Source organism: Trichoderma ghanense, assembly GCF_004382785.1.
Source record: "Trichoderma ghanense strain CCMA-1212 chromosome Unknown scaffold_15, whole genome shotgun sequence".
Lineage (NCBI taxonomy): Eukaryota > Fungi > Ascomycota > Sordariomycetes > Hypocreales > Hypocreaceae > Trichoderma > Trichoderma ghanense.
The window spans coordinates 339,634-352,297 of NW_027395678.1; the positions used below are offsets into that span (position 1 = coordinate 339,634).

General features: G+C 53.4%; 6 protein-coding genes across 6 annotated transcripts; 4 read left to right on the forward strand and 2 right to left on the reverse strand.

The window, feature by feature from the left end:
• Positions 1-197: 197 nt before the first annotated feature.
• Positions 198-782, forward strand: CCMA1212_009189 (uncharacterized protein; the record flags this gene model as incomplete). The annotated part of the gene is made up of 1 exon (XM_073706283.1): positions 198-782. One exon carries the CDS (start codon positions 198-200, stop codon positions 780-782), a length of 585 nt encoding a protein of 194 aa, XP_073555280.1.
• Positions 783-1,051: 269 nt separating this feature from the next.
• CCMA1212_009190 (uncharacterized protein) lies at positions 1,052-1,785 on the forward strand (the record flags this gene model as incomplete). Its single annotated transcript, XM_073706284.1, has 2 exons — positions 1,052-1,408; positions 1,471-1,785. The coding sequence occupies 2 exons, from the start codon at positions 1,052-1,054 to the stop codon at positions 1,783-1,785; spliced, it is 672 nt and encodes a 223-aa protein (XP_073555197.1).
• Positions 1,786-3,190: 1,405 nt separating this feature from the next.
• On the forward strand, positions 3,191-4,246 carry CCMA1212_009192 (Ankyrin repeat and protein kinase domain-containing protein 1; the record flags this gene model as incomplete). The annotated part of the gene is made up of 1 exon (XM_073706285.1): positions 3,191-4,246. One exon carries the CDS (start codon positions 3,191-3,193, stop codon positions 4,244-4,246), a length of 1,056 nt encoding a protein of 351 aa, XP_073555199.1.
• Positions 4,247-5,192: 946 nt separating this feature from the next.
• CCMA1212_009193 (uncharacterized protein) lies at positions 5,193-6,927 on the reverse strand (the record flags this gene model as incomplete). The annotated part of the gene is made up of 3 exons (XM_073706286.1): positions 5,193-5,459; positions 5,525-6,684; positions 6,762-6,927. 3 exons carry the CDS (start codon positions 6,925-6,927, stop codon positions 5,193-5,195), a joined length of 1,593 nt encoding a protein of 530 aa, XP_073555198.1.
• An 828-nt stretch (positions 6,928-7,755) lies between these two features.
• CCMA1212_009194 (uncharacterized protein) lies at positions 7,756-10,126 on the forward strand (the record flags this gene model as incomplete). Its single annotated transcript, XM_073706287.1, has 5 exons — positions 7,756-7,925; positions 8,018-8,796; positions 8,879-9,323; positions 9,390-9,678; positions 9,752-10,126. 5 exons carry the CDS (start codon positions 7,756-7,758, stop codon positions 10,124-10,126), a joined length of 2,058 nt encoding a protein of 685 aa, XP_073555201.1.
• Positions 10,127-10,340: 214 nt separating this feature from the next.
• Positions 10,341-12,128, reverse strand: CCMA1212_009195 (Pyruvate decarboxylase; the record flags this gene model as incomplete). The annotated part of the gene is made up of 1 exon (XM_073706288.1): positions 10,341-12,128. The coding sequence occupies one exon, from the start codon at positions 12,126-12,128 to the stop codon at positions 10,341-10,343; it is 1,788 nt and encodes a 595-aa protein (XP_073555200.1).
• Between the last annotated feature and the right edge of the window lie 536 nt (positions 12,129-12,664).

Consider the following 12,664-nt stretch of genomic DNA (forward strand, 5'->3'; position numbering starts at 1 on the left):
TAGTCAATCTCGGCTTCCCAGACGCTGTCCCCAAGCCATCATGACAAGATTGAGTATGTCCAGCCTCAGCTACAGCATGGCATACATAAAGGCAAGCCCGCCCCGAGCTCTACTCGACATCTCAGTGGCGCTCACAGTGATACACCTCGCCAACAATCAAAGTACCTGACCCCAGAACAGAAAGCAGAAGACGGAAAATGCCCCGAGTCTTCCAAATCGTCCGGCCAGCCTTCAAGTGCTCCTACCAGATAATCCCAGATGGCGAGGAGCCCCTCTACAAGGTCAAAAACCTGCCGTACCACAAGGGCGGCAAACCCGATCTCGCACTCCTCGACGGCCCCGACGAGACCGCTCCCGTCCTAGTCGTGTGCCACATGCCAAAGCTGTCACGGCACTTCAAGATTGGGTTCGGCGATCCCGCAGGCCCCGAGCCCATCGTATGGGAAGACTTCATCAAGTCCACAGTGGGCGGCCGCGAGCGCAAGATCTCCGTCTCCTTCTCGGGCGACGGACGCATTGTCGAGATGGGCAAAGGCGAGCGCGAAGAGTTCACTTGGAGACGCACCCGCCATGTCAGCGTTGCAGGCAAGAAGCCTTACGCGGCCAGCCTGCGGAACAGAAAGCTCGTCGACGATCAAGGTAACATCCTCGCGATGTTCACCCACGCGACGGCCATCGGAGTGGCGGGATGGCTTCAGATCGAAGTCGACAGGGGGCGCGACTTTGATCTCATGGTTATGATGACGGCGCTGTCCATCCATGAGTGGACGAGGCGGCAGTAGTGGTGGTGATGTCCTGGTCCAGCAACTTTTCGCTTCCTCCCCATTTTTTTCTTCACTGAAGCACCTGGCTTTCCCTTGCTTACCGTATATCCCACGCGGAGTTCAAACATGCGATGTGCGAACTTTATGTCCATTCTAAATAGTTAAGATTATTTGTCTGCGGTTCTATGGGCCGCGCCATATATTGAATGGAAGAGCAGATGTTGGACGGCGGCAGATCATCACATGTAGTCTGATGATGACAGCTGATAGCTTAGTAGTAAATTCTAATGTACTCTCTACGCGATAACGTCTCTGATGTGAAGGTCGTCAGACGTGCAATGTCATTGTTCTTCCGTAACAAGTCGAGCTATTCTTTGCCTCAAGTCCTGATCCCAAGTCCCGGTTGGAGGCAACATCAAAGATTTATCATGGTCGACTCTGTCACCCTGCCATGTAGGATCATGGTCATTGACCAGGAGAAGGTACACCTACAGAAGAGTTCGGCAAACGCTTCGTCGCGCCCGCAGTTCGAGTCCGCCAATGTGTGCCGATACAATACCATGCTTGCGTTCAGAGATGACCCAAATTTGTTTCGCCAGCACGGCCAACTTGTTCATCATTTCATACAACCAGCGAAGAAAACAGTAAATGAAGAAATAAAAGTAAAATAAAATGAAGAAGGAATAAGAACGCCCCTCATCGGCAGACATATATCTCGGATCTCGTTGGACTTCACATCAAAGGGGGGAACATGGAAACGGGTGAAGACACCAAGGGAGCTATCGTGCGAACACCCCAGATGCTATCTATTCACCGGAGACGCAGACACAGACGCCTCAGCGACGGCCATCATGACGCTTGTGTTCGCCACGTTCAGTCCTTCGAGGCTCAACAGAAGGCGCAGAACGAGACTGACGGTGCAACGTACGAAGACCAACCCAACCTGCCCGATCAATGCTATATGCAGGAGGCGCTGCGTTGGTTAACCGTTGCGCCCGGGAAAAGCAGCTTGCAGGAGTGACGAAGAGATCATCTCCCGAGGAAATTGCACGTCAAAAGTCTCATACATGCATGCTGTTGCCAGCAACTGCTGGAGCTTTAGTGACCCCAAGACCTAGGGCGCGAATCCGGTGTCGTTCGACCCCGACCGTTATTATCCGGCGATTCGAAACGAGCCAGATCATGCCGGCATGTTTGCTTATGGAACTGTGGTCGTCGGATATGTCTCGGTCGGGTTTTCGCGCTGGAGTATTCTTAAAACTCTACTCTCTTCACGATTAGCATAGCTGTTGAAGCCAGTGGGAAGCCAATCGAGGCGGTCTCCAAGCACGCAGAAGGGTTCAGTTGGCCATGACTCAGAATCTTTTAAAAGAATTATCCCGCGGAAGGAGATTTGTGTCGAGCTCACTCGGAGGTTGGGGCGGGAAGACCCGTAGGAGGAGAGCAACACCGAGAATTTGGAGTGGGGGAGGGTTTTCGTGGTATTGAGAGGAGCACTGGCGTTCAGTTGCGGAACGGAGACTCAGGGAGATGAACTGATGGGCGCCCAATCTCAAATGAAACCGTTCATTATCAAGTCTGAGATTTGCAGCAGTTTCCGTCACCTTGTTGGTTTGGTTGTGAGCGTTGTGCCAACTTGTGTTCCACTACCACAAATTTTGAACGCGTCACAACTCTTATTGTTCCAACTCATACATTAACATGCTTCCCCTCAGAATCAGCAGAGAAAAAAAAAAAAAAAATAAAGAGGAATGTCTCAGATAGTCTAGTCGGAACCGATCTTCTGTTACATGGAAGAAGAAAAAAAAAATCACATGCGCAAAAAAAGGTTCCAGAGGGAGTCGAACCCTCGCTGGCGGAATCAGAATCCGCAGTCATAACCGTTAGACCATGGAACCGGCTGTTGAAGTGGTTATCCACTTCCCATGGCATGCCGCCTTGCCTCGTTCAGACCGTCTAAGAACTTACTCCTCGGATGGACGTAGTATTTCTCTCTCTCCAGAGAGAGTTGCAATAGATGCGTTCAATCGAGCATCATGTAACGACTCTCATTTGAATGTAATGACTTACAAGATGAATGGAATCTCGACACATTGTTATACCCAGCCGTGTAAAATCCGGCGAGAAACTCATCCGCAATGTTCAATATTCGCCCGGGTTTCGTGATCACCCCTGGATGTCCTCAAATCGATGCATGCCTTATCTGTTCATTAGTTTTCCGTCATCTCTGGTCCGAAGCTGTTTGTTAGCAACCTTTGTCCAGACGTCTGGTGGTTCAATGCAGAGCCGCGCTGTTCCAGCTATATAGACCCTGATACAACTCGTCTGGGCGGACGAAGATGAAGACCAAACGAACATCAATATTTCCACTCACTCACTTCAACCTCCACCCCTTAGCGCTCAAACTTTCCCATCAATCCCTCAGAATGTCTCTCGGCAAGCTACCACCCGAGCTCTACCTCATGATCATGGGCAACTTGGAGAGCCAAGGCCAACTCAAGTCCCTGTCGTCCCTTTCTCGAACATGCCCGACTCTGTATGAACTGGGAAATCCCATTCTTTATGAAGCGAGCTTCAACCACGAAAGCAAGATCTGCGCCGCTCTCGGTTGGGCAATTTCCAGGAACTGCACCGGTATCTCGATGAAGCTCATAGAGTATGGCATGCCAGTCAATGAACTATTCCAAGAGGATGCCTATAAGTATAAACGGCTGCTAACCCCCTTGGCCATGGCAGCAGAACAGGGACGTACCGAGATTGTGCGCCAGCTTCTCAATGTCCCTGAAATCAACGTGAACGTAATATGCGCGTACGAAAAGACGGCATTGCATCACGCAGTCATATCCAGAAACGTGGAGATAGTCAACCTGCTTCTGGCTCAAGAAGGCATCCTGATTGATGCCAAATGCGATGCCGGACTGACGCCTCTCAGCCTCGCCGTTAGCGGAGGCAATGCAGATATCGTGCGTCTTCTGTTGGCCCAAGGCCCTTTGGTCGACCCGGATTCTCGATCCAACCGCGGCTGGTCGCCGCTCTTCATCGCAGTGGAACATGAAGTCGACGCCGAAGTCGTGAAGCTGCTCCTCGATACCGGAAGGGTCGACGTCAACTTCATCGATCCCGTTTCCCGGTTCACGCCCCTCATCGTTGCCGTCCAGAATAATCTCCCAGACATTGCCCGGCTCCTTGTGTCGCACCCTACCATTGATCCCAATCTTGGGGCGCATAACAACCAGGTTGTGCCGATCGCCACAGCAGCCTCCCGAGGGTTCACGGAAATCGTACGCATCTTGCTTTCTCACCCACAAACTGACCCTGACAGGGCCATAATGGCTCGGTCTCGAGCTATCCTTCAAGCTGACATATGGGGACACGAGGAAATCGTTAGCATGCTGCTCGCTGATGGAAGAGTAGGACAGGAGAGTCGGCAATTGCTCCAGGGGCAGCGGATCCTCTCCCAGAAGCCCTGCGCTTGGCTCTGAAATTGAGTGTAGCATTTGGTTGAGCAGATTGTTCGAGACCGTCTGGTAGAGGTGTAAATTGTAATTTATACATTCCAATTCACAGCGTTGACTGAGCGGGTAATGGGACATCTGCTCCCATCTCGTTGACGTCCCTTTCATCGGTGAAGCAGTGAAGCAGTCGTCCGAGGATCCGTGCAGATATCCAAAGCCATGCCTCTGGAGCGAGGGGACATATGTGATGCAGTCTTCGTCTAAAGTCTGACACATTCTCTCAGTCGTGTCTTTCAGGAGCAAAAGGCAATTAAACGGGTCATTACACAGGCTGCAGAAAAGCGTTGGTACTGAGTACTGACAAGGGCATACAACTGTATCGGATAGCGATCACAAGCTCGGACGGAATCGGCCGGGACGAGTCGCCTCACCCAGCTTTTGCGTGTGTTTCAAACCAACGGTTTCTGAATCAAGCACTTGCATCAAACAATAGCTGCAGGTCCTAACCGTGACTCTTATTAGCGCAGTCCGTGCTGGCGTCTTCCGAGGTGACAGCAAAAGTGCCGGTCACCCATTGTCGTCTGTTTTGTCACAATTGTCGAGGTATCTAGCCCTGTTGGTGATGGGCAAGGAGATCTGAACGACTGGCAAATTTGAAACCGATGGTGATCGTCCGAGAATTGCAGTGGCGAAAAGGATCGAGGACAAAGGAGGAGAAGGGAAAACAGAATCAAGTTGTGGCGCGGGTTCCCAGCATCTCAACATCTCCCCTGAACATTTGCACTCGTAGGCGGTTTGCTGATCATGCAGCAACAGACAGTTGGTGATAACAAAGGGCTCAAATTTCGCTCAATTTCGAATAATGTACACAGGAACATCTAGCATCAATCGACAGGCGTCCAACTCTATGCTTCGTCCACAGGCCATCGCTCACTTCAAGGGATTCACCCCCGGTTGGACCACCTGTTGTTGCTCAGCTCTTTTCCTTGAGCTCAAACATCTTCCGTATGGTTTCACCAAAGCGCTTCACGGCTTCTTCAATCTTGGGCAGCGGGGCCGCTGCAAAAGTGGTTCGATAGAAGACATCGTCACGGGCCACATCCGATGACGCGCGGAACCAGCAGCCGCGGCCAACCAAGGCTCCCGTAGAGATGCTTTCCAGCCAGATTTCCTCCTCTAGGGCGTCGGCCGTCTTGTTTTTCGCATCGGGGTGTTGCCTCCAGTCGACCTTGAGCCATTGCTGCGAGATGTCTTGTCAGCAAAAAAGGGGGTCCAACCGTTGGAAGGGTGTAGAATTACACTTACAAACATGCCAGCCTCGGTTGGCTCCCAACTAACAACTTGCTTCGGCAGATGACGTTCACATGCCGAGACAAGGAAATCCCTTCTCATCGTGTACTCGTTGCGCAGGTGCATCAGCCACTTGACGTAGCCCTCGTGACCCCAGTGCTCGTCAACGAGCTTGAAGATGGCCAGCTGGCTCAGGCCTGCAGGGCTTTGGGTGGAAACGTCGGTATGGTGCTTGTACCGCTCGATAAGCTGCTCTGGTGCTGTGATCCAGCCCAAGCGGGCTCCAGGGCTAATCACTTTGCTGAAGGAGTCCATGCGAATGACTCGTCCGTCGATATCCATCCGGAGATATGAGGGAATGAGCCTCTTCAGGAACTCCATAGGCGTCTGAATTTCGGAAGCGACCGGACCGTCCTGGTCGGGAGAGGTGTAGGCGTCCATCTGCAGGAAGTAGTAGGGGTCGTCCTCCAGAATGATCAAGTCGTGCTTTTGGGCTATTCGGTAGATTGCCCTGCGGCGTTGAAGGCCCTGGGTGGTGCCGGTGGGATTCTGGCCGGTCGGAATCGCATACAAAACTGAGGGCTTCCTGGCGCCCTTGTGCTCCGCGGGATCCCAGTCGTCGAGGATCTCGTCGAGGCTGTCGGGAAGCATACCCTCACGGTCCATGTCGACCCCGACGAATTTGATTCCTATAGGCTCAGCAGTCTCAATGGCGGTGGAGAAGGTGTACTTGTCAGCCAGGACGCAGTCTCCGGGTTCCGTCAACATCCTCAGGCACATGTCCAGAGCCGAGGTGTTGCCTATCGTCATGGAGCACTGCCAGTCAGCGTAAGGCGGGTCGTGAACCATTTCCGTATGCTCCGTGATCCATCGCATGAACTGGGCCGAGCCGTAGCCTTGGCCATAATTCAACGCAACGGAGAGGTCGTAAACGCTGGTTCCATCGGCAATGTCGTGTTTGGTAGCATGCAGAGTTGTCCGTGACGTAGAGGGGCACTTCTTTCCTTGCCGGAGATTATCGAGAGAAGGAGGTCTGAGAATAACTTCATCAAATGGTATGAAGTCACTCAAGGGAATGCCGCCTCCCAGGGAGATGACGTTTGGATTTGAAAGATGCTTCACAGAGGCCTTGAGGGATGATCCAGTTCGACTGGCCGATTCGGTGCTCATGTATGCTGTAGAAACAAGAGGAAGGGGGTCAGTTTGATGAGCAAATAACATGTACGAGACCACTTTGCCTCTGGAGACTCACGATGCCATCGTCGGGCCTTTGGCTTGTACTTGACGCTCTTGGTCTTGAACTGATCGCTGCTGCTTGCTGCTGCCACGCCTCGTTGAGCAGCGGTGAGTGGCCTTCTCTTGGGATGGAGATTGGGCTCCCGAGTCCATTCGTCGACTTCTCTGGAGAGACTGCCCATCTTGTCAGATTCTGTTTGGAAATTCTGCCTGCTCTTCTGAAGGAGGATGATGAATCTTGGTGTTTACGAACCGTCTTACTATCCCGGAGGATTCAGCGCTTTATAACTTGCCCAAGTGACCCATGTGGAACAGCGTAGACAGGTCAACGGAGCTGTACTCATCGTGCTGGCTCCTGCTCCAATAGTGCTCAGCTTCAATCAAGGAGGCGTCTTGACAAATAAGCCAACAGCGAGCAGCCACTATGCCGGTAAAAGGCCGCAAGTCACCAACGAGGCCTATGAATAGGACAATGGGCTATTCTGTCCATGACAATGCGCCTTTGCCGCCTTCGCCCACGACTTTTTAGTGCAACACTTGTGGAGCGGCCAACGGTTGCGAGTTGGCAGTTGGAACAAAGCACGGATGTTGGCTAGTGAGAGTGTCGACACTCCACAGATGCTGCAGAAGATAGTAAAACCAGATACTGCCGGGGAGGCTGATGATGAATTCGAAATCCGGCCAACTGCTGAGCCTGACCTTCAAATCAAACATGTAATGAGCCAGCCGTGTGAAAAAGGACAAGATTGGTGTGGTGAGTTGAAGCTCCAGCCAAAGCCAAATCCCCAGAGTCCTATCCGGCGTATGGTGGGGCTGGCCGGAGAAATCGGGGCTCCGGGCTGTCGGAGAGAAACGCTCCGATCCGCACGTTGATGTACTTCGCAAGGTAAAATGTACCTCCTCCTACACGGACCGGAGTAAACTCACCTTCTTCCCATCCGAATCTCTTCATCTCACGAGCTTCCCTTCCGCTTTCAAGCACCGCATTCCGTTGCAAAGCACTCTGAAACATGAGCGTCCGACACGCTGCGTGTGAACCATGTCGACGAGCCAAGCTGGCTTGCGGCCACGAACGGCCCACTTGTGCCCGATGCCGCAGCCGTGACCAGATCGACCTCTGCGTCTATCGAGCTCGGCCGTTCCGGAGGAGGAGTCCCAGTGATCGTATGAGAGAGCAGAGGTGAGCAGCGATGATGAAGTTTCGAGAACTGGGCTTGTCAATCTTCAGCTGCTGACCAGGGCTTGCTTAAATGCTCTGCTTCGCGGCTCCAGTGCGAGACAATCGATCCGTGTAAATGCTCTGACCACCCCCCCGTTGGAGACTTCGCCAATCGCAGAGGTCCTCGGCGCTTCTTCATCTCGTCTCCGTCGATACCCCAATCCTGGCTATCTTGGCGATGTGAGTCACGCCAACATCTTTAACCAAGTGTCTTCACGGGCCCCTTCAGGGGTGGTCGCTGCCCAGCACGACGAGTCCGTGCAGCAGCCGATGCCCAGCCCCCCAGCCGATACCTTCATCGACCAGGCGACCTTTGACAGGGCTAACCATGCCTTGAGTCTGCTGGACCAGCTGCAGGTCTCGGGGCTGGCGTCTCTGATCCGGTTCTGGCTCAAGAAGGGGGTGAACCTGGCGCTGGCGGAGCCCTTTGTCGAGACGTGTGCCGAAGCGGCGGTTGACTGGAGAGAGCTCTCGACCCCTAGCGTTGGGATTACCCAGAGAGCAAGGGTCTTACTGGAAAACACCCACAGACCACTAGTGGTTCATAGGCACTCGACTCCATCAGAATATCTGTCTCAGATGTCGGGTAGAAACTTGCGGTGGGAGAGTCTAGGGATCTTCCTCGCAGCGGCAAGCCGGGCAGCCCTTGACACCTCTTCGTTTGCGCCACTCTACAACAGCGACGAGGGGCGTCGCGGGCTGATCAAAGCTTTGACATACATTGGAGACTGCTGCTTGGAGACATGCCTCGCCCTGGACTGCCTCAACGATCTGCAGCTTGTTCTGCAGTATGAGAATCTCATCGTCCATTCGCAGGTTGACGGCGACCAGAGTAAGTTGTGGGCGTAATGGTCCTTGGATTGCTCTCAATCATATCGTTCGGATCACCCGCCACTGACAGCCGCAACTCTCAGGCTACCACTCGTGGCGGCGCATGGGCGATGTTGCTAGCTCGCTGTTTGCCCTTGGGTATCATGAAAAGATTGATCAAGACTCTTCCGACATCCCGCTATTCGTCGCCGAGCTGCGGAGATCTTGCTTTGCCCGCATCTACGCAGCGGACAAGAGCCTGGCCATATTCCTTGGACGCCCCCCACGTATCATGAAGGAGTTTTGCTATTTCCAGCTGCCCACCAAGTTTACCAACGTTTGGGAAGACAACGGCGGCATTGGGAAGTCGAGCAACAGCCCCCTGTCCTCGCCCATGCTAACAGAAGGAGACGCTGAAGGGTGTAACAGTGAACAAGTCTTGAACTACATTTCCGACACGTTCTGCTCTGCCCTCTTTGCGGTAATCAAGGAGGAGATACTCCAGCTATTTCGCAAGCGCCATGTTTCCAGCGAGACTGGCATCATCAGGTTGGTTGCTGCCAAATATCCCTTCCAACTACCACCTTACTTGTACTAACCCAGTTGGTGCTACAGCGAGCTTCGTTTGAAAATTGACCGACAATGGCAGGACTTGCCTCCTCATTACCGCCTCACCACCAGCCTCAAAGATTGCCCACTGGGGCCCTTTGCACGAGACTTCCTAGCCGGAGCTCGTCTGGAATACCTCCATACGCACTTTCTCCTCGATTTTCTATCCCAACGCAAAGTGGCCGAACCTGATGAAGCATTGTTGAGGACTGCGAGTGAAATGCTCTCCATTGTGGTTGAGACGATTATCCTGAGGGATCGGATGGCAAATTCGGGAACGTGCCTCATCTGGAAGGTGAGGAAAATACATTTGCCCCATCACCCTGCGAATGTTCCCCGTTTCCTAACCAGAGCAATGTGCGTAACAGGTGGCTCAATACGGACTGCCAGCCGCGGGAATCATCTCCCTGGCTCTCCTCAACTCGACAGCCCCCGACTCTCGGCAATTCTCCCGATCCAAGATGATCCAAGCCCTCAGCGTCCTCGTCGCAGAAATTACCATCGGTTCGTGGATCCAGCCTGGCGAGCCAAACTTTGCGCTCTTCTCGCAGGCAACGAGGACGATCCAGAGCTTGCTTGACTCGCTCACAGCGTTGAAGGTGCCTTCGGGGACCAACGACTCGCAACAGCTTCTCGGTTCCGACGTCGCCGACAATTGGGATCCGTATATCAACTCGCAGTCTTGGGAGCTTGAGATGGACTTTTGGGCTAGTTTGGCCGAGCATCCCACGTTGGTTAGTTGATTACTTTCTTGAGGCTATATACTCCTTTTGGATCAAACGCAGTCGTCAATATTCAACCAAACATTATGTAGCATAGCGCATGGTGGTGCCGAGGAACTAGCTCGTCATTGAACTACTATATCTCACCGAAAGAAGTCGACCAAAGAGACGCCAACATGGATACCCGTTGCGATATCCGCTCAGCCTCATCCACCAGTCATGTCGCCTTACACATCTACGCCTCGTTCGCCTTGTTTCTATTGGCCACGTAGGCAGCAAGCTTCACGAGCAACTTTGGAGCATCCGCATAGTGCATAAAGACCTCGATCAGAGCCAGACCTTTACCCGCCTGGACATCCTTGCGTCCCCAAACACTCCGCAGCTCTCCCCAGTTCCTGGCCTGTGCCGTAATCACGGGGTACTCGGGGTCATTCTCCGGCGCGCCGAAGAAGCTTGGGGCCAGAGTGTTCCTCCAGGGCTGGATGTCGTTGTAGCTCTCTTCAAAGCCGTGAAGGACTCGCTCGACTGTGTAGCCGTCGTTGTTGATGACGACAATGGTAACATCAAGCCTGTTCCTGATGATGTCGCTGATGGCCTGGACGGACATTTGGAGGCTTCCGTCTCCTATGAAGAGTATGGCGCGACCCGATGAGCGAGCGCCCTCCTTGCTGCCCTCCTTGCGCTGTTCTCGTTGAGCTTGGGCGCTCCCTTGCAGAGCGGGGAGCGTGAAGCCGATGGAGAGCCACAGACACGAGTTCATCATGATGGTGTTTTCCGGGAGAACAAACGTGTTGCCGCCCGCAAAGCACGTCCCCGCCTCCGTCAGAATAAGGTCTCCGGGCTTGAGGCACTCAGACATGCGCAGCCAGAACTCGTCCTGCTTGATGGCATCGCCGTCGGCAGCTGGCTTGAGACTCTTGAGCAGAGTAGGCGAGAAAGAAGCGCCCCTGGTGAATGGCTGGATCTTGGGCAGCTCCGTGGCCTTGAGGCGCTTGATCAGCCTCGTCATGAAAGACTGTATGACGAGGACGCGGCCTTGAGGGTCGGCCGTCTCCGGGCCAAATTTTACAGAATGACTCTCAAAGGTGACTGTGACATCCGGCCTGGGCATAGAGCTGAAGCCCATCGAATTGACATCCGAGTGCAGCGGTCCGAAGTTTAGTATAAGATCCGCGTCATCGACTTGCTGCTTGGTAGATTCGTCTCCAACGGCTCCGTCATAGCTGCCGTAATAGTTGGGCAGGTTCTCGTTGACGATTCCCTTTCCGAAGGGGGTGGAAAGTGTAGGGAAGCCCGTCAAGCGCACAAACTCGTTGATTTCCTCGTTGATATGGAAGCGGGCGGTCAATCCGTCCATGAGAATCAGTGGCTTCTTGGAGCTCTGGATCTTCTCAAGAAGCGTGTCCAGGACTTTGTTTTCGTACCCTTCGTCGTATCCGGGATGCGAAAGATCAATGGGCACCGTAGGGGGCCGTACTTGAGCAGCGACCAGGTTGGTTGGGAGCTGGATATAAACCGGCTGGCTGTGCAAGATACAAGCCTTGAGGGCTGCGTCGACCAAAGCCGGGGCCGTCTCGGCGTCTGTGAGGCTTGCTTGAGCCACAGTCACATGCTTGTTCATCTCTGGAAAGGCTCTATAGTCGCCATTGCCCAGGGTGTGATGCACACAGGCCTGGGCCTTTTGGGCTGCCAAGGGGGCGGTTCCGACAATGTGCACTACGGGAGACTTCTCAGCAAAGGCACCTCCGATGGCATTGATGGCAGAGAGCTCTCCCACGCCAAAGGAGGTGATGACGGCTGCGATCCCCTTGATTCTTCCATAGCCGTCGGCGGCGTATCCCGAGTTGAGCTCGTTGCCATTGCCGGCCCAAGCAAGGCCCAGGGGCTTGATATAGTCGAGGGCGGTGAGGTTGTAATCTCCAGGGACTCCGTGAATGGTCCCAACGCCAAGCTGGATCAACCGTCTGTAGATGTACTCTGCAAGGTCAATGGTGCCTTGGTCTTCTAAGCCTGGATTGGCCATTCTGGTGATGATGGGAGCAACGTGTCGATAAGCAGGGAGTACCAAAGTAAATGAAGAAGTGGCTCAATTTCACGTCGCGCAGCAATTCAAGAAAATCCTATTCAACACTTCTCTGTCATCGGTCGAGGCTCTCACTTATATACTAGTTTGACTCTTCCCGTCATCAACGGCTTTCCGGGTCAGCCAAATCCCCAAATCTCCACAACATACCGATATAGCACCCATGCGACCGATCACTCCGGTCCCGATTAGACGGTCGCAAGGGCGAAAGCTTGAAGCCTCGTGCTGATGTCTTGAGCGCGACCATCTTACACAATTGCAGACGGAAGCTTCTTTGCTCTGAGTATCAACTAAGCCTCCCGTCAGATCACCGTAGTTGATGGTGGTGCTAGTTAGTGTTCCTCGGCAGAGGTAAGCCGAGCCGTAAGACGTTGACCAAAGTTCTCTTAAACGATGTGGCAGCCAGCAACCAAGATCTTATCCGAGTAAGATTACGTACCTTGGCTTCTATCACGAAAAGTATAGCAGACGGGACT